The 22509-nt window shown below is 40.2% G+C and overlaps 1 protein-coding gene and 1 non-coding gene across 6 annotated transcripts in view; one reads left to right on the top strand and one right to left on the bottom strand.

Annotated features, from left to right (window-relative positions):
- Nucleotides 1-22509, bottom strand: part of GRHL2 (grainyhead like transcription factor 2) — a 138235-nt gene that overhangs the window by 67875 nt on the left and 47851 nt on the right. For all 5 annotated transcript variants that reach the window (XM_057497857.1, XM_057497856.1, XM_036876349.2 and 2 more), the window contains 3 exons: nt 13643-13698; nt 9958-10114; nt 5941-6052 (listed from right to left, as the gene is read on the bottom strand). In XM_057497857.1, the coding sequence (XP_057353840.1) occupies nt 5941-6052; nt 9958-10114; nt 13643-13698 (325 nt within the window). The remainder of the gene's footprint in view (nt 1-5940; nt 6053-9957; nt 10115-13642; nt 13699-22509) is intronic.
- Nucleotides 14266-14372, top strand: LOC118907651 (U6 spliceosomal RNA). Its single transcript, XR_005022903.2, has one exon. It is a non-coding gene; the product is annotated as a U6 spliceosomal RNA (small nuclear RNA).

The following is a 22509-nucleotide window of genomic DNA, read 5'->3' on the forward strand; positions in this document are numbered from 1 at the left end:
ACTCCTTTGGGTACTCTGTCTTCCACCCGGCTGTAACTGGTCTTCCCAGGGCAGTCTCTCTCTCACTTCATCCCATCCCTCATGCTGGCCCAGCACTACCTCTCTGAAATACAGGTATGGTCCCATTACAGTCCTGCTGGAAACCCTCAGTGGTTGTCCCAAGCCTCTGAATCCAAGTACTGCATCATTAAATGGAAATGTCAAGTCACTGCAATATCGTATTTGCTTGTTATTTCTACACATTCCCCTGCATCTAGTCTCATCAGAATTCTGAGAAGATCGATGTGTAAATGCAACACATGCATTTGGATGAATGACAATATATAGGTACAATTTTTATTATCCCTCTCTTACATTTTTCTGGATCTTTAAAATCCACTCCATCCAAAAAAAAGAAAAGCATGGATTAATTAAAAACAAGGTATACTTGTTACACCTCAATTTAAAAAACTATAAACACACACACATTTGAATTTCTCCACAACAAAACAGCAGAATGAGACTTTTTAGAGCCAAGATAATGTTAAAGCAGCAGAGGGTGAGAAACTCTGAACTTAACTGCCAGCAAAGCAACATCTGCTACGGTGCTGTTCCTCTTGCAGAGACCCTGAGAGGGCATTTCCCCAGCAGTCCACCTGCAGCTCTGAGGTGCTATCAGGACAAGACTCAGTGGCCCTGTAATGTCCTGGAGCCCTCAACACCCTGCTGGGTACCATCAGCCTCTGCGGAAGACCTGTAATTTCAGCGTGTGTCATGTGGAAACAGGGCTCCTCGTAGACCCCGAGACCAGGAAATTCCATCTAGACTTCTCATCCCTGCTGCTGTCGGATGCCCCTTTAAAAAGCAAGCCTTTGCATAACTACCAAACCCTTTTCTCTCATTTCCTCAGCCCTACTTACTAGGGACTTCCTTCCTTCACCCTGTTTTCTGTATTAATGAATCAATGTATTAGTGAATCGGTGAAAGAACTTGTGAGACTTGGAGGGCTCGGCTTGTGTGCTTTGGAAAGTAGCAGAATCCACTAGTATATATGAGAGTTTCTACCTCTCCCACTTTTGCTAACAGTTTATCAGACTTAATAAAATAATTTGCCAATCTCATTTCTGCTGTCTGTTTCTGGGTCCTGCGCATGTGTTGCATCCCGGTTTGCAGCATGCCCTCTCCCCCTCTCACCTCACATGTTCTTGCTATCCTGCCAGAAGGGTCTCAGAAACACCTCCTCAGGGCAGGGCTCCTTCCAGCTGCCACTCACTGTGTGATACCTTTGCCATTCGTTCTTGCCTCCAGGCTTGAGCGGTTTGAGGACTGGGGCTTGGCCTTAATTACCTCTGAATAACCAGTTCCTAACAAAGGGTCTGGCATGCTTGCTGGATGAATGTGGAATAACTAAGCCTTTCCACAAGCTGGAGGTAGCTAATACGGGGCCAACACTAACTACACGTCCCATTATCAAGGGGCTCTCACACTCACAGTCAAGCAAGGGACAGATATAATCAAAGTGACTCTTCTGTACAGGAGGTATAATTGGTACAGGAATGCTCCTTAGGCTGCAGAACGTAAACTTGTTTATGATCTGGAATAATTGTTGTTCCCTGAACTCACAGGAAAGAACTTGTGAGACTTGGAGGGCTCTGCTTGTGTGCTTTGGAAAGTAGCAGAATCCACTTGGGCCAGGGTTTGTTTGTTTAACTTACACCAAGTAAGAGCTAATTGCTAATGTTTGCTTCCCCCCAAAAATAGTTGATGGCCTAACATACAAGAACCACATATCTGAACTGGCTTTCAGAAATGTCAAAACTAGCAGTAGCCAGGAGTCCCACCACCCAGACTGTGAAATATTCTCAATGTCTGGAGGGGACGGCCCAGGGGGGCACTGCAGGGCCTCAGGGCAAGTTGGTTACTGGGTGTCTTCTGTCACTGTACATGTAATCAGGGCCTTATGGGGGCCACGGACTTCTCAGGGGCTGGGCTACAGTAGAATGAAGACATGGAATAATAAGCCATCAAGGGGAGCAAACTCTGGCATTCTGGGGTTCCCATCCCACCTACACCACGTACCAGGTACAAGACCTTGGGTGAATTCTTAATTCCTCATCATCTCAATTTTAAACAAAATGAGTTGTTTGGAGGATGAAGGACAAAATGTTTATGTATGACATACAAAGGAGCCTGGTACCTAGCAGACAAGGAGCACATGTAAGCTGTTATTAAGCCACAGATCGCTCCTTCAAGAGGCCTTCCTTCTGTCCATGAAATAAGAGTTTTATCCACACATTTGTTCACTCATTCAGGAAATATTTATTGAATATCTCAAGCCAAGGGCTAAGCATTGGGTCTAGAGCAGAGAATGAAACAGAAAAGTGTCTGCCCTCATGGGGCTTACCTTCTAGTAGGAGCACAGACACAGTAAGAAATAGAAACATGCATACATAAATAACATGTTGGGTGGTGATTAAGTGTTGATCAGGAGTTAAGGAGCAGGAGGGTGATGAGGGCATGACAGCGAGGGAAGGTGACAAGGATGGTCTCTCTGATGAGGGGACCACAAGCAAACACCTGCAAGAAGGGAAGAAGCAAGCCCTGCGACATGCAAGCCCCCGCCCAAGGGGGGACGTGCCTGGTGAGATGCAGGAACCCCACTCAGAACACAAGGAATCTGGGAGCCAAAGCCCTATGTGCTCTGAGAAGCAGCCTCCTTCCCTGGGCCCTGAGCCCTCGGGCCCCACTCTTCTTTGTATGGGCCCACCGACAGGACTCCATCGGGGACACTGACAGTCCTCTCCCATTAGGCCCCAGTGAGGGGCAACTCACAAGATTAGGTACATGGGAGGTGAGGAGCAGCCTTAAAGAACAACCAACAATCTAACCCAAGGGAGATAAATGTATATGAGAGAAGATGTGGAAATTCCTCCAGCCATCATTATTACAGGGAACAAGAGACAACAGAACAATCCTTGAGCATGAGTACTGAGGGGCTGCAAATAAAGAAGAGCATAAATAGAGGTGAGAGCTTCACTGGGCTTTGCTTGGCATGGAGATAGAGAGGCAGGGTATGGGAGGGAGAACTGGTTATCCCAGGAACCCCTGGGAAACAAGATGAAAGAATGTACATGCCCAGACACCCAAAACTGTGCTGTGCATAATTTGAGGAGCTTGGGGTTCCCCTAGAGCCCACCCCCACACCAGTAGGACCACCAGTTATAAATCCCTGCTTTAGAGAAAGGGGCCCTATCTCAGTATCTAATCCAGCTTCAAGGCCACTATCAGAAGGGCTTGGTTGATCCTGCTGACCACAGTGGCTGGTGTAGCTTAGTGAACTTCACATTAGGAGAGCTGACTTTAACTTGCAGCTTCATGAAGGTTAAGGAAAAGTAATACATCAAATAATTTTGAATTCTTCCTTTTCTTTTTCAGGACTACTGGAAGGTTCTTAACCCTAACTGGCAACTATAAAGCACATGTGCTCTTCAGCTTCCTTCACCCTCAGCAGGCACCAATAGCCCTCCTGGTTGAGGCGAGGTGTAGCCTCATGACTGTTCTCAACACTGCATGCCAGACGTGCCACCATGATAGCACACGACAGACAGAAGTCAGGGTCACACAGCATGGGCCCTCTCTGCATGGGAATGGTGTCAACTGCCCACTCACAGAGGAGCACATGGTCTGATTTTTTTTTTTATGTAGCAAAAGAATGAATTTTATGAGATTTTTACATGTTTCTTCATCCTGTGTGAGTAAATGTCAGGTTGAGGTAAGATCGTGGTCAGAAAATTGATTCTCCATTTGAAGCTAAGGGGCTGACTTAATGCCTTCATTTCAGGTTCAGAGCAAGTAACCCAAGTAGCCATAAAGCTACTCTGTCTCTGTAAAAGTTACAAATCTCAAAGCTAAGCCTCACATGTGTATAAAAGATTATATGAGGGAAAAAAGTCTGAAAGCAGTAAAGATGTGATAAAGAAGACAGAGAAGATGTCAAGTTCCCTGAGAGCTGAGAAATCATTCTGGTCTAAGTAAAGTACACCCTGTAACAATATCAAAGTTGAACCAACAGGTATGCCAGCAGAATGCTTTTATTATTTGCCTTATTTGGACCTAGTCCATGTTTCTATTTAATTGCTCCTCTTATTTTCTTGGGTAATAATTATAAGGCTAAATTTTCAAATAAAATAAAATTGTTCCTCTGCTCTATACAGATTGGCTAAAAGCAGGTTAAGGCATGTTTCCCCAAACCCCTTGTCCCAGTCCATTGGTCTTGAAGGTTCAGTATATGACCTGGGTGGGGAGGATCATTCTCAGCTCAGCTCTTGTTAATTACCTGCCTATAAGTCACTTGGAAAGGTGGGTCAGTGGGCATCTCCAAGCCTCAGTATCCTCGTTTGTAAGATGAGTAGTTACTAGAGGTGTGTGTGTGTGTGTGTGTGTGTGTGTGTAGTGTGATGTGGGATAAAGAGTGGTGTAGCCATTTTGCAGGATAAAGCAGCAATTAGTTTCAATATGTTTCTATGGTGAGTCTCTAAACCTAACCTAGTCACTAATGTCTCTACCATTGGTCAAGGACTCGTAGCAAGGGAGAGATGGAAGGTCAGAAAAGTCCACCATTGCAGTATGTAAGAAATCAAAGCAAATATCCCTTTTATGGCTTGGTCATATCTTCTGACACCAAACATGATGGAAATCTTCACTTTACCTACATTCACTGAGAGAAAGCAGCCTGTTGGTCTGCAAAACCAGGTAACACAGCCTATAGATGAGAAATGACTTATTTTTCATGGAAACAGCATACAGATAAAATGTTAAAATTACTTAGAAACCCACAGATTACTATGTTTTTAAGTAATTTCTAGAAACTAAATTCTGAGCCCTGACTCCCCTTCTTTGCTCTGTGTTTTAGAAGGTGATTCCTGCAAACTGTATGGCTTAGGGTCACGTGCCCAAGCCCTTTGGGTGTATTTGGCCAATGAGAGCACTGGTGGGTGACTGAGAGGCAGGGAGAAGCCAGTGCATGGCTTCGCCTCCTCCCTCTGGGCACTGAGAAGTGTTTCTGGCAGCAATTCCTGTGTGGTTCAACCTCCTCTTTCCTCTTGGGAAGCGACTCCATTTGTGGTCCCTTAGTTCCTGCTAGGACAGTCCCCACCATGGCTCCAGCTCCTGCTGGGTGGCTCTCCCAACACCACACTCTCACGCCTCCCTTGATCCTCCAGCCCTGCGGGGAACAGCAGCAGGTTCCTGCTGTAGCTCATCTCTGGGTGCCTCATGGTTCCTTCAGTCTTCCCAACCTTTACAACTAAGTCCCTCCATGGGCCCACTTGGCATGGGCTCTGCTTTCCTGACTGGACCCTGAGGCCTGTCCAAGGCACTGCCAATCTCTAGAGAACAGACCTCATGTTTAGGAGTATGCAGACCCCAGAAAATGTGTTTGGCAGATTCATTCCTTCTTCACAGCCAAATTTACTATTTGCACTAGGTGTGTGTTGGAGCAGAAGGGACACTGGACAGAGAATCAAGAGAACTAGAACTCAACTATCTAGTCATGTGACCCTCACAAGTACCTTAGAGCCAAAGGAGCCTGAGGTAATCATGCTACAGGGGGTAAGAGTTCATCTGGCCTGCCTGATTCCCGATCAGGCTCAAACACAGGAAGGCATGTAAATGTTTTAGAAATTGACAGGGTCCTTGCGAATCTACATGTATTACTATTATTGCATGAAACACAGTTGTTGTTCATAGAACAAAAAGTGCTTTGCACTCAGCATAGCCCAATTTTGATTTATCAACCTGATTTGTACCAAATGGACTAACAAAAGAAGAGTACACAGCCCAGTACCTGGCACATCTCAAGAACTACATGGATCCGAGGTATGACTTCAATGCTAGGCTCTTTGGCATCATGACAACATATCTTTTTAGCAAAGACCATGCCAGAGGTCAAGGTCAGCTTACCGATGTCGAGGACCCTCTGCTTTGCTGTATGCTGCCGAGAGTGCCAGTACTTCCAGTATTTCAGCTGTTCGTCTCGGTTTTTGTCTTCACTAAAGACCACCATCACCACGCTCTGCAGAGGGGAGAACCACGTATATTACTTTCTGTTCCATGTCTCTGGTGCTTCACACAGTCTCCAGTTCTGGAAACTCTACCAGACGTGTGTTTCTGTAATGTTGTTGCTCTTGCTTTACAAAAACCCAGGCAAGCTCAGTTGGGTCATTTGTTTTGCTTTAAAATGGGTCTACTTAAAAAATGATTGGGAAATGAGAAGAGCATAGAGAGAAAAGGAATCCTACCTCATTTTTACCATGAGGTATAAACAACCAGATTCACAAAATTAACAGCAAATTTATTATATTGGGAGGTGAGTGGGAATACCCAGGAAATTTTTCTCCTGTACTGAAAATAAGCACATTTTTAAAATTTCATATCCTTAAATGCAGAAATTGGCACTATTTGTAAAGGAGCAAACATCTGTTTCTGGCCTAATTAATTGCCTAAGGTTGAAACACTGTTAACGAACATAGATCTAAGCTATAGATATTTTATAGGCCAAAAGACACAAGGTCAACTATGTTATTTATTTTAATACAATGTGGATATACTTTTAAAATGAGCTGAGGAAACTAATTACACCTTATAATAATAAGAATCCTAAACCCCTTCTGGTTCTAAATTAAACAGCCTTGTTAAACTATATACATGTTAATTCACTGTCACTTACGAAGTGGAGAAGGTACCAAAACCAAACAACCAACGAAAAAAAGCCCTTTCATTGCCATATCAGGGACACACTTCTCCTCTTTCTCACTCCATATCCAAACCTTGGACATTTTCCTACATTCTGGAATGTTTAATTAATTCTCATTCCTTAATACTTTCTCCTTTGTAGCATTTACACCCTTAGTCATTTACTTAATTTTTAACCATTGAGTCAAGGACAATGTCTTCTCATTGACTTCACACTCAATGAGGACAGGGATAGTGTCACTCACCACAGTGGCCCCAGAGCCTGACAAACGATAGACACCAAATACATGCTTGTGGCTGTACAGACAACTCAAATTCTGGCTATTCCCAATGTATGTGTGCACATTTATTACCCAAGAGAGCAGATGTTTGTTAGAAAAACTACTTCATAAATATGTATTTGATTATGCAAATTCATAAACAGCATGACCTTTGAAAGTATGGTGAGATGACAAGAAAGGAATCACGGGCTGTGCTGGTAGAACGATAAGCCCAACTCTTCATTCTTCTCCCTCCTGCTTCCTCAGACTCCCCCATTTACAGTGGCCACCCCCCTCTTATCTGCAGTTTCTCTCTCCACAGTTTCAGTTACCCTGGGTCAACCACATTCCAGAAGCAGATGGTTCTCCTGATGCATCCTCAGAAGATCGATAGTAGCCTAATGCTACATCACAATGCCTACGTCATTCACTTCACTTCACTTCATCAAGCAAGCATTTTATCATCACATATCATCACAAGAAAAAAGGTAAGTATAGAACAGTAAGAGATTTTGAGAGAGAGACCACATTCACGTAACTTTTATTACATTATATTATTATAATTGTTCTATTTTATTTCTAGTTATTGTTGTTAATCTCTTAGAGGCCTAATTTATAAATTAAGCTTTGTCATAGATATGCATGTAGAGGAAAAAACATAGCATATATAGGGTTTGGTATGATCTGCAATTTCAGGCATCCATCAGGGGTCTTGGACCACATCCCCTGCACATGAGAGGGGACTACTGTATATGTAAGAGTTTACTGCATGGCCTCCCAGAGTTTATGTCTGTCTGTTCCAAAATAAAAATAATATTTAAGGTAACTTCTTTCTAGCAAATGACTAAATTAACATAAATAATGACATGTTCTTCATATGGAAATTTACTTCTTCAGTGATAAAGAAAAAGGGAGTTTGAAACTGCTATTACCAAGCCTACATGCTTTTGACTCAGAATGAAACACTGTTTTCCAAAATTCATGTGGTAGGTTCTGAGTGCAGCCCTCTTCCCTCCAGACTGAGGAGCAAGAAAGATCTATTCTGAGAGGTGCCATCCTAACTCCCCAAGGGTGTTAGATTGATGTTCGTCAGAGAAGAAGGGCTCTTCATTTTAGCCAAAATGCAAAGTTAATAAAATGTTCATATTAAGTCATTTTCATGATTTCAGTGAAGTAGAATGCTTAGAAAAGTCCCTATACTCAAAATCGTTGTCATGGCCTTAGAATACTAACTATCCAGCATCGTTTCAAGGTGATGATAACGGTGTTGTCTGGAGGGTGTATATGAATTTTATGCTCACTTGTCATTTACAAGATTTTTTTTAAGTAAATTTACTGAGAGTCTTCTTACCAAGCATCCACATGTGAAGGTATAGGGTGTAAATTCTAGCATATATATCCAGAGGGGGTCCCAAGCCAAAATTCCTCTGCCTTTCAGCCCTCTGTGCTCCTCAACACACTGCACCTTGATGCTTAGGAGAATTGGTTCAGGAGTCTGCCTGCCTGGGGGTATCTCCTGGTTCCCTCACATTTGAGCTACCCAACCTTAGCTAGTTACTAGCTTCTAAAAGGCCAAGTTTCCTCATTGTAATATTATAAAAATAATAATAGTGCCTGTTTCATAGAGTTGTTAGTTTCAATGAGTTACTAGATGCATGGTGTTTAACATAGTAGCTGGCACATACAAGATGTATTCAGTAAATAGTAATTGTCACTTTGTGGCTCTTGCTGTTGTTATTTATTAATATCGAATCTCTCTGCCATTATTGTCATCATTATTATTATTGATCCCTCTGTCGTTGCTGTTCTTGCTGATCTCTCTGCCACAGCCTTCACCACAGGGTGGGAACACACTAACTCCCCCATGGCCACTCAGCACACCCGCAAGGGCCCCAGCCTCGGGTGGGGCATTAGCTCCACATGTTCCCCTCACTCTCAGCTGCCTTGCCTCCTAGGGCTCTGACGTGGGGCTGCGACTGCTGGAGGGGAAAGAACTGCCTGATCCCTCCTTGTCTTTCTCATTGAAACAAAGGCCGAGAGCCCAGGTGAGGCAGTGACGTCCTCTGCAAAGATTTTCCTAAGTGCTTGAACAAGCAAGCCGGCCAGGGGGCGCCTGGATACCCCTTTTCCTCTTTTACCTCACTTGTTACTTTTGCTTGGAGACCTGGGATGGGGGGAAACTCATTGCTCTCTAGAGGCCGCGTGGCAGCCCTCTCTTGGTATGCTGGCGAGTTTAGGAGGAGGTGGCTGTGCGTAAAATAAGGTGGGGCAGGCATTATGCACATAGCATATAAAGAAATCATTTTGCAATAGGGCAGGGAAGTCCTTCAAGCTCTTTTCAGAGCTGTATTATAATTTTCCTTTTCAGTAGAGAGGGATTACAGCTCCCTCCCTTCTTGGCAGAGGTGAGAATGCCAGAAGCTGGCAGGCTTCCAGGGCGGTTCCATTTCCCACAAATAGGACTAACACGAATGTGAAAATTCCTCCAAGTCACTGTTGGTAGAGATCACATCATGCTTCACCCCTTGACTCTTGAGTAAGCACTGGGCTGAGAAGATTTTTAAATAAAATTGCAAAGGACTCAGGGACACAGAATAAATCCTACTTTACAGGAGGGAGCAGCCACTCTTTCCTGGCCCACAACTATGCTCTGATTAATAGATACTTACTGGAAAAACAAAGATCAATGGGTTGAAAACAACAACAACAACTAAGTAGCATATAGACAATGAATTAAGCCAGGAAAATTCCTGGGATAAGTCAGAAAGCATGTTCCAACCACGTCCCTTCCCTGAGGTTTACTGGTTACTGATTAAAATGATAAACTGCCAGCCAGTAAGTTCTCTTGCATTTGTTCTAGAATTATTTATTTTGGAATGTTTTCCATGTCCTTTCACAAGGCTGTGCGGTATAGCAAATCCATGCAAGTGATCCCTCCGTTTTATTTGAGAAATTAGGCCCATACCCTGACTTTGCTGATGGGGTGCCGGAAGCATTTGTTGTCTCCAGTCTCACTGAGCGTTATAGCATAGAACTGTCCCTTGTTGAGGTAGGTCATGGGGCCCTCCCCCTGCTTCTGACGGAGAGATTTGGTGGCTTCCAGGGTGTACTGAAATGTGCCACTGTAAACAGAAAATAAACAGTGGTCAGATTCACTCACTTGTCTTCCTAATCAATTTCACATCAACATTGTTTTATATGAATATTAACCAATATTTACCTTATTTCGGAGACAAGACACAGCATATGGCAAAAGCAGACCAAAGGTTACTGACAGTACAATGTATACAACATTTCTAATAGAGGCCCGTAAACCAGATGGTTTAGAAGAGGAGGAAGTCCATGATGTGCTTGTCTAATTGTGCAAGGCTGTGCGGGGAGAACTGTTAGGCCTTACGTGGTGATCAGTAAGGCCTGAATGAAGCTTAAGAACTGGTGGAATTTGCCACTTTCATCCCAACAACATGCCAAATGTGTGAATTTTTTTTCAATTCATATGTATCTCTCATCTTCTTTTTGTCTAACGAAAATGTTGCAAATAGCTATACTCCACTTTAAAATATTTCAAGATATGAAAATCTAAAACTCAAACATTCATTACTGAGAATCTAGTTCCATTACAAAGAATGCTTTTTATTTTGTTTTTGTTTTTCAAGCTTGCAAAAGAATGCATGACAGGGTTGCTGGTCTATACCAGGGGTTTGCAAACAATGGTCCATGGGCTAAATCCAACTCACTGCAGTTTTATAAACTGTTTTATTGGAACACAGCTACACTCATTCATTTATGTCTTGTCCGTGGCTGCTTCCATGCTACAACAGCAGGGCTGAGTAGTTGTGACAGAGACTGTACAGCACACCAAATCTAAAATATTTGCTGTCTAGCTCGTTGCAGAAGAAGTTTGCAGATTCCTGCTCTAAACAGTTTTCCAATATTTAAAAAATATTATTTAATATACAAAATAAAAAATACTTATTTTTCCCAACTTTGAAGAATATATCAATTGTTTTTAATGAGCCACAGGTATGAACCACAGTATTTTTTGTTTAACATGTTCATTCAGAGAGACTTATTTCTGCTACATTGTAGGATGGCACACAGTGATGATATAATAACAAATGCGCTGTGTGCTTTCTGAATCCTCAGAAGCTCCTCACTGGGGCTAACTATTTTCTTAGCTCTTCAATTTCATAGTCTTTGAAAGGCTGGGTACAAAAATTACTCAAAGTTTGTCACTTAAAATTGTTCACTCACAAGATTATGAGGTATTCTTTGCTTTCTATTTTAATTATTTCTGCAATGTTTGATTTTTTTAACTTTTATAATGAGAAAGAAATTTTAAAGGCAAAATAGTATTTCTCTTATGTGATAAAAATCTTAGACTTAAGCTGATAAATTAAGCAAATTTCAAAGTATGTATCTCAGAAGAAGATGGGAAATAAATCATTCAAGACAGAATCAACTCCACTGTCATTCTGCCTAAAAAGCAATTTCAGTATAGCCAGTGAATCACAAAATTTGAAACCTGGACAGCATACTAGGAATCACCCAGACCAGTAGCTTGGAACTTGTCTAGGGCACAGACTGCTGGAAAAACATGAAGAAAGCTGTGAGCCTTTTCCCAGGAAAAAACCACATATGAACATAAATGATTTTGAATATAATTTCACTGGCTCATGTCCCCCAAGCCTATCCGTAACACAGGATAAGAACCACCTTCCTTATTTCACAGATGAGGACAGACGGGAAAACTTGATCACTCCAGCAGACAACAGCAGCAGCAGAAAGAGAAACCAGGTCTATAACTGGTAGGTCCATGCTCTTTTGATCTTTTCACTGGCCTGATAGCTGATTGCATGGTGATCTGGATTTATAGTATACAAATTGTATAAGGATTTCTGTATTTTAGAAGGTGATCTGTATTTAGAAGGCAGGCATCCCCCCTGCCTCCCCTCTTCCCTTCACCGCACTCCCAAATTCTGATTAGGATGATCTGGGGTGGATGACTGGGAAGCCTGAGGCTGGAGCAAGAACCTGAAGGATCAGGACTTCAAATGGAAACAGAATAGAAGAGGGCCATACTCGTAAAAGCAAAGGGGCAAGAAATATGGTGCGACATAGGATTTAAAGTAAAAAAGAACTGGCACATAGAGGGCCCTGACCACCTTCATAAAGAATTTGTGTTAATTCTGTCTGAAATGGTGAAATCACTGAGAAGTTTTGTCAATGGGAGAGATCAGTTCATTTCTTGCCGTTCTCTCCTGTATGCAACTGTGATCATGACCAAAGCATTTAAATATCTGGCTCCTCTACCTAGGATGTTTTTAACCCTCCTCCTTTCCATTGAAAACTCCTGCTGACTGTTCACCATGTAACTTATTCACTATGTAAGAATTTGTACTCCATGTAAGAATTTGTTCGTTATGCATCAGAAGATTGGAGACTGACGAAAATTGGGCTTGGGGTGGATTAATGATTGTGCATTGAGTATTGACCCCCCTATACAGAGATTTGTTGTGGTTAACAACTATTTGATCAATAAATATGAGAGATGCCCTCACAATATATATATATATAAATATATATATATATATAAACACACTTCCAATTGTAAAATAAATAAGTAACCGGGATGTAATGTATAGCATAAGGGATATAGTCAAAATATTGTAACAACTTGGTATGGTGATACCTGGTACCTAGAAATATCATGTATATAAATGTTGAGTCGCTGTGTTGTACACCTTAAACTAATGTAATGCAATGCTGTTGTCAACTACCCTTCAATAAAAAAATAAAAAAATAAAAAAAAATAAGAAAACTCCTGCTGATAATCCTCCTCCTCGATCTGGCTCAAATGCCCCCCTATGCAGCTTTGCCCAGCTCCACTCCCCTTCCTTCTTTCCCCCTCCCCCAGGTCTGCAGGCCCCCCGCAGCTTTCTGTTTATATATCTCTGTGGCAGAACTCAGCACTTGTCCATCACCACATTTGTTTCCTCCAAAAATCTAAGGACATCTCATAAAGAGAGGTTATGTCTTATCCCCAAGCCCAATGGCACTGCTGGTACATGGAAGACACCTGAGTGTATGATAGCTGGTAACTAGATATGTACAAAGTGGAATGGAAGGAAAAAAAAGCGTTGAGGGGAGATCAATTATCTTGCAATAGTTTTGGAGAATGCGGTCAAGAGTAAGTCAGAAGGGACAAGACAGGTAGAGGAGAACATTCAGCAGGTGGCAAGTGCTATGAAAGTACAGCAGGAAGGCAGGCAGACCCTTATACTTTTAAAGTGCGTAGCTGGGAGGATGGTTCTGTCATTAGCCACAATAGGAAGTAAAAGGGGAAGACAAGATGTGAAAGAAGGGGCGAAGGAAGGAAAGAAGAGGGAAAGAAAGATAAAGAGTCCCATTTTGCGTATGTTGTGTTAGAGGCTCAGATGTTTGAGGTTCAGAGGAGAACAGATGTCTAGCTAACAGAGGCACAAGAAAGTGTACAGGCCTCAGAAAATTGGTCAAGACTGGAAACAGTAATTTGGAAGTCATTGTACAGAGAAAAGAATTTTCTTTTAAGGGTTTAAAAGTACAATTTGGGAGTACATTTAAAGGGTTATTAGTTCATCAGTTTCTAGGGACATCTCCTGGTAGCCTACCTTGATGTCTGGTCAAATATGTATTCCTCAGCCCCAACTGAAGCACTCCGAAATTTCTGCAAAATTTAAAAGTCATCAAAATCAAGAAAAATAGGTGAATTATTTTGCCAAAAGAAAAGTAACACATGTATTCAAACTATTTTGTCCTTATTTTAGAAAACAAAATTATGTGTTTTTTAGTATTGTTTTCAATTACAGTGAAAATAGTTACCATTTGTGCACAGACTTGCGTATCACCTGCACACTGAGAACTACACTCAACAGAAAATACACTGTGCTTTGTATATCATTCACATGTCTGTATTCAGATAGGTGTTCCTAAGGCATTTGTAGGTACTAGAAACCGTTTCCTCGAACATATAAAACATCTCTTCCATCTTCGGTTATCTCCAACTCTTATTCTAAAAATCACAAACTCTGAGCTAATGGAACATTAATTACAGAGAGGCCATACAGCATAGCATAAAGCAGGATTCAGAGTGACTAGGAACATAGTTTCTGAAGCAAGACTTTCTAGGGACAAGTTCTAGCTGTTTTTCTTGCTTCCTTTGTAAACTGAGGCAAGTGCCACATTTTCTCCATCTGCAAAATGCTTACTTTTACTGATTAGAAGGCTTAAAAGTGTGCTTGCTTCGGCAGCACATATACTAAAATTGGAACGATACAGAGAAGATTAGCATGGCCCCTGCGCAAGGATGACACGCAAATTCGTGAAGCGTTCCATATTTTTAAAAGAAAAAAAAAAAGAAGGCTTAAAAGTGTTAACAGAGGTAAAGTACTAAGAACAGCTCCTGGTGCACAGTGAGCTCTATATATCACTTGACCATATGCAATTCACAGCACTGTAAGAGTAAATTTGCGGGGTGGGAATTTAAGTCTTAGTATTACATGTGAAGAAGCTTGGGTCCAGTGATGTTCAGCTATATATTTAGTGAATGCACTTCTAGCATCTCTTTCTAAGAAACAGCTTTCCTGCCTCTTGTTTCTCTGCCATAAACTTCCATTATTTGACCAGCTGTTCAAAGTTTTCCTTCTGGAAAGGGTCACCCATAGCTGTTTTACAAACAATCTTCACCAGTCCCTAACCACCATCTCTGAACTCAGTGTACCATCATATCACAGTTTATATGTACATATAAAAGACCCTTCTCTTTACCCAGTCTTATAAATTCCTTGGATCCAAGAAGATGGCTTGACCTTCAAAGTTTACCCAAATGCATCCCAGGAACATTTCACAAATATGTGTTGACTGGTTTTTCAAATCATAACAAAGAATCAAAGATACAGATTTGTTGTTTCTTTTGCAACCAATCAAAGCATTCAAATGGAATTTTCTGGGGCTCCACCATCTGATTCGTGTCAAGAGAAATACAGAAAATATATAAAACACTGTTGTGGCCTCAAAGATATAAAAATAGGTCCAGGAGATGGAAAAATTCACAAAATGATGAAAAACAACAACGAAAGAAACTAAAATACAGCAAATGACTAGATATGAAAGTCTATGTTGAATAATTCATTCATTCTTTCATTCAGATGTCCTGACTGGAAAAACACAGAACGCACATTAATAGGAAAGGATGATCAACAAAATTATAGGAAGGTTTCATAGAGATTGTGGACATTGCTCTGACCCTTCAAAGCTAAAGACAACCTGAATTGAGAAAAAACAATCCAGGTGAGAGAAGACCACCATGAGTCAAGACAAAATGATGGGTTATAAATGTCATATGCGTACATCAGGCCAAGGACATACGACTGACCTAATTAGGGCCTAATTTAGGACCTAAAAATCTAGATACTTACTGCCTAGTACTTTGGTGCTGAAACTGATTATAATTGAACAAAATTGAACATTTGGTTTCTTAGGCAACCAGTCACATTTTAAGTACTAAGGTGCCATATGTGACTAGTGGCTAGTATATTAGGTAGCAAAGAAGAAAATTCCCAATCTTGCAGTAAGTTCTATTGGACAGGGCTAATCTATGAAAAGGTGTTTATACTCAGTATAGTTACAAATTAGGAAATTTTGGAGTAGGAAAGTAGCATGATCGAAAGGCATCTAAGGAAGTGACTTGGATATAGAGGAGATGCATTTCTAAGGTCTTCTTTGAAGGAATATGCAGTAACCCATAACACATGGTGAGCGAGTATTAGTAAACATGCCCTGAATGAATTTGTTGCCCTTACCATATAGCTCTGCAGCCTGAGGACAGGCTAACCTACTAAAACATATTAGACTTATAAATTCTACAGTTCTAGTTCCTCAGATGATATGAGGTGTCATATACTACGACTGCTCCAATTCAAAGAGACTGACAACTACATGCTAACTGAAATAAAGAATCTTACTCCAATAACATGAGTGCATGTGGACAAGAACTGTTTAAAAAACTAGTTAATCTGTTACTAATGTACATATTACTTTTTTTCAAGTTTAAAAATTTACCCTTAATTCTGTTACATTATCTTTGTAATTTAAAAATAATTAAACATATAGTCCACCTGAAAAACATCACAAGCCTTTATGAGCCTTGATCACCTCGATGGATCACATGGACCTAAATAATGTAGTATTAAGAATTAGAACCAAAATGGCTTGGGTCATTCTGACTACAGTTACCAAGTTTCCACAGCTGTTTGGGAACTTTTTAATATAATTTGCAGGATGCCAAAGGGCAGGCAGCTGGCCAACAGTACTGTACCTTAGTGTGATATGATGTAACGCATCTATACATTTCTTAGTCATTTGGACTGGAAAAAATGACAGTAAAAAGGTACGATAACATGTATTTTATACATCATCTTTAAAGGACTTTAGACATCAGGTAGTATTAGAACATTATATTTAAATTTTGAGTATTAGAATTCTAGTTTTTTTCTTGGATGAGAGGAAGGAGACATTTGCCAAGAATCTATTACAAAAAGACAATGTTTCTTCAACTGTGAGAAAATCAGATATAGCTAAACAATTCAATGTCTTTAATCAGTCACCAATTTTTTAGGTTTTATCATTCATTTATTTATTCATCCACTCTTTCAATAAATACTGAGCATCTGCTTTGTATCAGGCACTGTGCTGGGTGCTATAGTTACCAAAGGGAGCAAAAAGGAGAAGGGGGTCTCTGCTCTCCTAAAGCTCTGGTCTAGTAAGGAAAACACATTAATCAAATAATCATTCATTCAAAAAATTACAAACTCTGTGCAAATACTCTGAAGAAGAGCAACAGCATTCTGGGAGAGCACAGCACAACTGAAAAAGTAAAAACTCAGTCCCACTACAGCCCTGATGGCCCTAATAGAATGTACTGCTTCCAGCAGCACAAAGGCAAGGCCAGCAGAAAACATCAGCGATGTCTCCAGAAGAACCCAGAGACGGTGACACAGCGACTAAAGCGAATAACAGTCCCTCCTCCCCAGGATTGCTGCTTTCGTAGGAAAGACATTTTCTAATTTTCTAATCAGTCCTGCTTTGCCCATAGTATCTCCTGAATGATGATTACTGTTTCCAGATTGCCCCAGTGTCCAGAGCTGACTGTTACTTCCATAATCCCTCCTTAAACTTATCCAGTGTAAACACAAACAGTAGAAGAGCTCCTCTCAGTTGTCTTATTGAGTCGTCCCTAAGGGTTGCCTGCAGAAACAGGCTAAATAATGTAACTTTGACTACTGATGTGTTCATGGTGGTCTTTGGCTGGTGGAGTTGGACACAAAGAAAACTGACTATACTAGGAACTGAAAGGAGAGGAGGACAGGGAGGGCTTCCCTAGGAATTCACACAGAAGGAAGGGTGTGGAAGGGGGTAAAGAACATTCTAGAACAGTGTTGTTCAGTAGAACTTTGTGTGAAGATGGAAGTGTTCTGTATATTCACTGTCCAATATGGTAGCCACTAGCCACATGCATCTATTGAGCACCTGAAATGTAGTTAGTGGGACTGAGGAAGTGAATTCTTTATTTAATTTAAGCAACATGTGGCTAGTAGCTATGGTATTAACACACCACAGTTCTAGAACATGCACAAATGTCCTGAGGCAGGCGGTTGCATACCAAGTTCACAGAACTGAATGGAACCCAGAGCAGAGATCACGAGGGTAAAGATGTGGAAGATGAGGTGGGAAAGACAAAGGGGGAGTGGAATATGAAATGTTTTGTAAACCTGTTAAAGATTTAAGTCTTAACCTGAAATGCAGTGTGATTTAAGTGAGGGAGTAACATGATCAGATTAGCATTTTGAAAAGATCATCCCAGGTGCAGTGCATAAAAGCCAGAGATGATGATAGCTTGGGCCAGTATGGTGGAAGTAGAATGGAGAAAAATGGGTGGCTTTCAGAGATATTTAGAAAGTAAAATTGGTAGAATTGATCATGAGGAATGAGGAGAAAACAAAATGTCAAGAAAAAATCCCAGTTGCTTGAGAAACCAGAAGGGTGGTGGTATCACCCACTAAGATGGAGAACTTGATGGAAGACTGTAAATTAGATTTGGGGTGTGTGGCAAGTCAAATAGGCAGCTGGATATAAAGGTTTGGAGCTCAGGTGAGAGGACTTGCCTGGAGAAAAAAATTTGGAAGTCTTTAGGACATGCATGATAACTAAAGCTATGCCATGAAACCAAGAGCATTTTCAAGAAGCAAGAGTGATCCAAGTATCAAATGGTGCTGCAAAGTAACAGCTTTAACAGACATGGAGTTTCCATAGCCCTTCTATTCATGAGGTCCACTATGATTCTGAATAATGGGCCATCCAATCTCATCAAATTTAACTACATATATAGAAAACTAAATCTTCCTAAAGTATAAAATGTGCGTGCTAAGGACTGTGCAAAATTTTGCTTGATGTAATAAAATAATAGAAGTTTGGTGGTACCATATGCATGATATCATGTGTTTAAAATAAGCATAATAAAATTGAGTTCATTAATCACGAGGGAAGCCATGTTTGAACTTAATATTTGGATCATTTTAAATATTTTATCCTTTAAACTTGGGGGAAGAAGGGAATGGACTCCCAGTTAAAATTAATCATGCTGGACAAGGTTTAGATCCAGGATAACTTACAAAATCAGTCTATAGGTGAGTATAAAATCAATGAACTAATCATTATATGTCTATTGGGCATGACAAATAATCATTCTTTGCTTTCTTTTCAGGATTCTCTGCACTCTATATTAATTTGACAAATAATATACCAGGGATTGAGTTATGAAATGCATGGTAGAGATACCTGGTGCTCATTCATAAACAGTTCTCATTCCTGAGCACATGAGAGGACTAAACTTCCCAATCCTCTTACAATTAGGACCATGTGGCTAGTTCTAGCTAAACAGGAATGGTATGTGTCACTTTCAGGTAAAAGTATTTACAAGTCAGTGTACAATCTTCAAGATCTCTCTTTTCCAGCTGGAGTGTCTCCAGAAGTCACATATTGAGATGGAAGGCCATAGATGGAGGGACTGGATTCCTGAGTGACTAACTGGAATAGAGGTCTACAAATATGTACCAGGATTATTATAAGCAAGAAATACACTGTTAGTATACTCAATTCCTAAATCTTGGTATTCCTTTATTCCAGTAGCTAGACTACTGTTAACTGACTTACACAAAATTGTAGTATAGAATAGGCAAATTCATCCTTCGATTACAACATATATATAAATATAATATATATGCAGTATATTTTATATATATATATATATAATTTTTCTGTTAAAAACTCTTCTATCTCTTCAGTTTTATGTGTTTTCTAAAACATTTTAGATTTAATACCACTCTGATTTGTATTTACCAACTATACTCACTGTTTATTAGCTGTGTGACCTTTGACAAATTTCTTAACCTCTCTGAATTTCTGTCTTTTTTACCTATAAAATGGGAAAAAGTAACATCTTCTTTGCACAATTTTAGTAAGTATTAGAAATAAAATGTGTGAGCCACAGTGCCTGGGGCTCAATAAAGGACATCTATTGTTATTTCTTCTTGCAGATATAAACAGATAGTAAGCTTCCAGAGAATAGAAATCAAGGCATGCCTCTTGTCTTCTACTCCTCCATTCAGCACACTGCATAACACCCATATAAATGAACAAATACTTAACAAATATTATTACAAAGAGAACATACAGTAAAATATAAACAAAATTAGCTAAAATCAATCCATTAAAGAATGTTTAATGCTGCCACTGTCTTTAAAAAAAGTTTCATCCTGAGTTGAAACAAATTGCTTCCTTCTTTGACACCACTACATAAACCACACACACATACACAAAAGATCAGTCTCTAATAGTAAATGAAACTTGCTAATTCAACAAGGCTCTTCAACATTTTGATAGTTTGCCTTTAAAAAGTACCAAATGTTAGACAAATTTTCCTTAGTGAAATTCACTTGGTAAGTTCACCTTATTTTATAACCAGTTGGTAATGCCCAGCTACCGATCATAATAAGTCATTCCATTTAATTTACATCAGATTGAAATACAATATGCAAATTTAACATTGATTTCTAAGACTTGGAGAGCAGCTAAACCAAATTTAGTAGGAATAATCTTCGCATTCAGTTTCTGGTAAATTTTTTTCTCATCCTCTTCAAACTAAAACCCAAAATACAATAGCTTCCTTTCACAAGCCTCTTTATCTACAACACAAACACAACTGATAACACATCCCCCAATAGCAGGATGGTTCCGTTGATATTGGACCACATCCATGGACTCTTCTGTGACTAAGGGAGTATTTCTACACCACGTGAGAAAAACATCAGTGTCAACCCTTCAGTGAAAGAAGTGAGTTCCTGACATTCCCACATGGAGTGACTCCCTTTTCCTTCTGAAGCATCCTGACTGCTTGGGGACAAATCAAATATGCAATGATACCAAAAACCCTGCAAGATCCCTTGCTCAGTTAAAAAAAAAAGTTTGTTAAGTATTTTAAACAACATGGCACAAGAAGCTAAGGAAGTTAACTTCAGGACAATACTTTTATGACAAAGACATTGCAAATTTGATTATAAAGCCCCAGAACTCTAGGAGTATGGTAACCTTTTAAGGGCAGGGACTATACCATCTCACTCTTCTCCTGCCCTGTCCCAAGGAACATGGCAGGTACGCCAGGGTGGCTGCAAGGGGAAGGGCTGCTCAGGCACAGGGTCTTCCCTAGTTCCTGCTAGTGCTGCAGATAGCTAGTCCCTCTTGTTCTTCTCTGCATCCAAGAGACAGGAAATAGCTAATGACCACAGATAAAGGACCCTCAGCTTTTTTAAAAAACAGTCTGGGTAAGCCACTGTCTTAAGCAATGGAACTACTGAGAATTATATTTTACCACATCTCTGCCACTTGGTGCAGTACAAACCATGGGCATACTTAGGCTCTCTATACCTGAGTCTCCACCGTTGAAACATAGAGATGACAGTAACAGTTCCTACTTCACAGCATTTTTGTGGGGATTAAATGAGTATATATGACTTAGAATGAGCCCAGCATGTAGTAAGTGCTCATCCAATGTTCATTATTTTTAATACTATTACTGAGGGATGCAATCTCAACCCCAGGGAGTGGTATCTTGTCCCAGTGGCAACTAAGTGGGCAGCAGGCTACAAGTACCAGGCTGCCACGGCATTAACTCCTCCTCAGGAAATCAGAAACCACAGGTCTTCCCCTTCTGCCGTTGTTCCTATTGGCCCAGGTGGGCTGGAAAATGGGAAGCCAATGACCATCATCCCAAGTGCAGAGGCTTTGCTCCTAAATGTTGAAGAAGCTTACCAGAACTAATGCAAAAATGCATTACCTATTCTGAGTCAAAAATTGGAGAAGTGAGTCACAATTAGAACAGTTCTACAAAGATCCTAAGGCAATTAAATGGAGACAAGATCGTCTTTTCAACCAGTGGTGCAGGAATGACTGGCTATTACAATGGGGGGAAAAAACAGACCTCAATCTTTCCCTTATGCCACATAGACCTCAAAATGGATCATAAACCTGCATGTAAGAGGTAAAACTATTAAAAGTTTAGGAAAAAAACAAGAGAAAATCTTTGTGGTGATGGGTTAAGCTAAGACTTCTTGAACAGTATACAGCAAAAGCATAAAAAAGAAAAAATTGATCAAGAGGACTTCATCACAATTAAATACTCCTATGCTTTGAAGGGCATAGTTAAAAAGCAAAAGGCTACCAGACTGTAACACATATAACCGACTTCACATTAGTTAAGGAACTCTAACAACTTAATAAAAGGAAAACAAATAACCCAATTTAAAAACTGGGTACAATATCTGAACAGACATTTCACGAAAGAAGACATAGGAATGGCCAAATAAGCAAATAAAATGATGTTCAACATCATTAAACATCAGAGAAAGGTAGATTCAAAGCACACTGAGACAGCATCACATATCCATTAGAATTGCTATGGTGAAAAAGACTGATGATACAAGTTTGGGCAAGAATGTGGACAATGGAAATCCTCAAAGACTGCTAGTAGGAATGAAATTGTACAACCACCTCAAAACACTGTACTATCTTACAAAGTTACACATGCATTTATCACATGACCCAGCATTTCTTGTCCTGGGTATTTACCCAAGAGAAAGGAAAGTATATGTCCACATTAAAACATATGTATGAATGTTCATAGCACATTATTCATAATAGCCCCAAACCAGAAGCAACCAAATGTCCAACAACTGGTGAATAGATAAACAAATTGTGATTTATGCTTATCATGGAACACTATGTATTTAGCAATGTTAAACAACAAACTATCAATACAAGCAACAAAATAGACGAATCTCAAAAATATTATGTGAAGTGAAAGAAGACAACATAGAAAACTATATCCTCTTTCATTCCACTTGTGAAATTATCGAAAAAGCAAACT

Source organism: Manis pentadactyla, chromosome 3 (genome assembly GCF_030020395.1).
Source record: "Manis pentadactyla isolate mManPen7 chromosome 3, mManPen7.hap1, whole genome shotgun sequence".
Taxonomy (NCBI): domain Eukaryota; kingdom Metazoa; phylum Chordata; class Mammalia; order Pholidota; family Manidae; genus Manis; species Manis pentadactyla.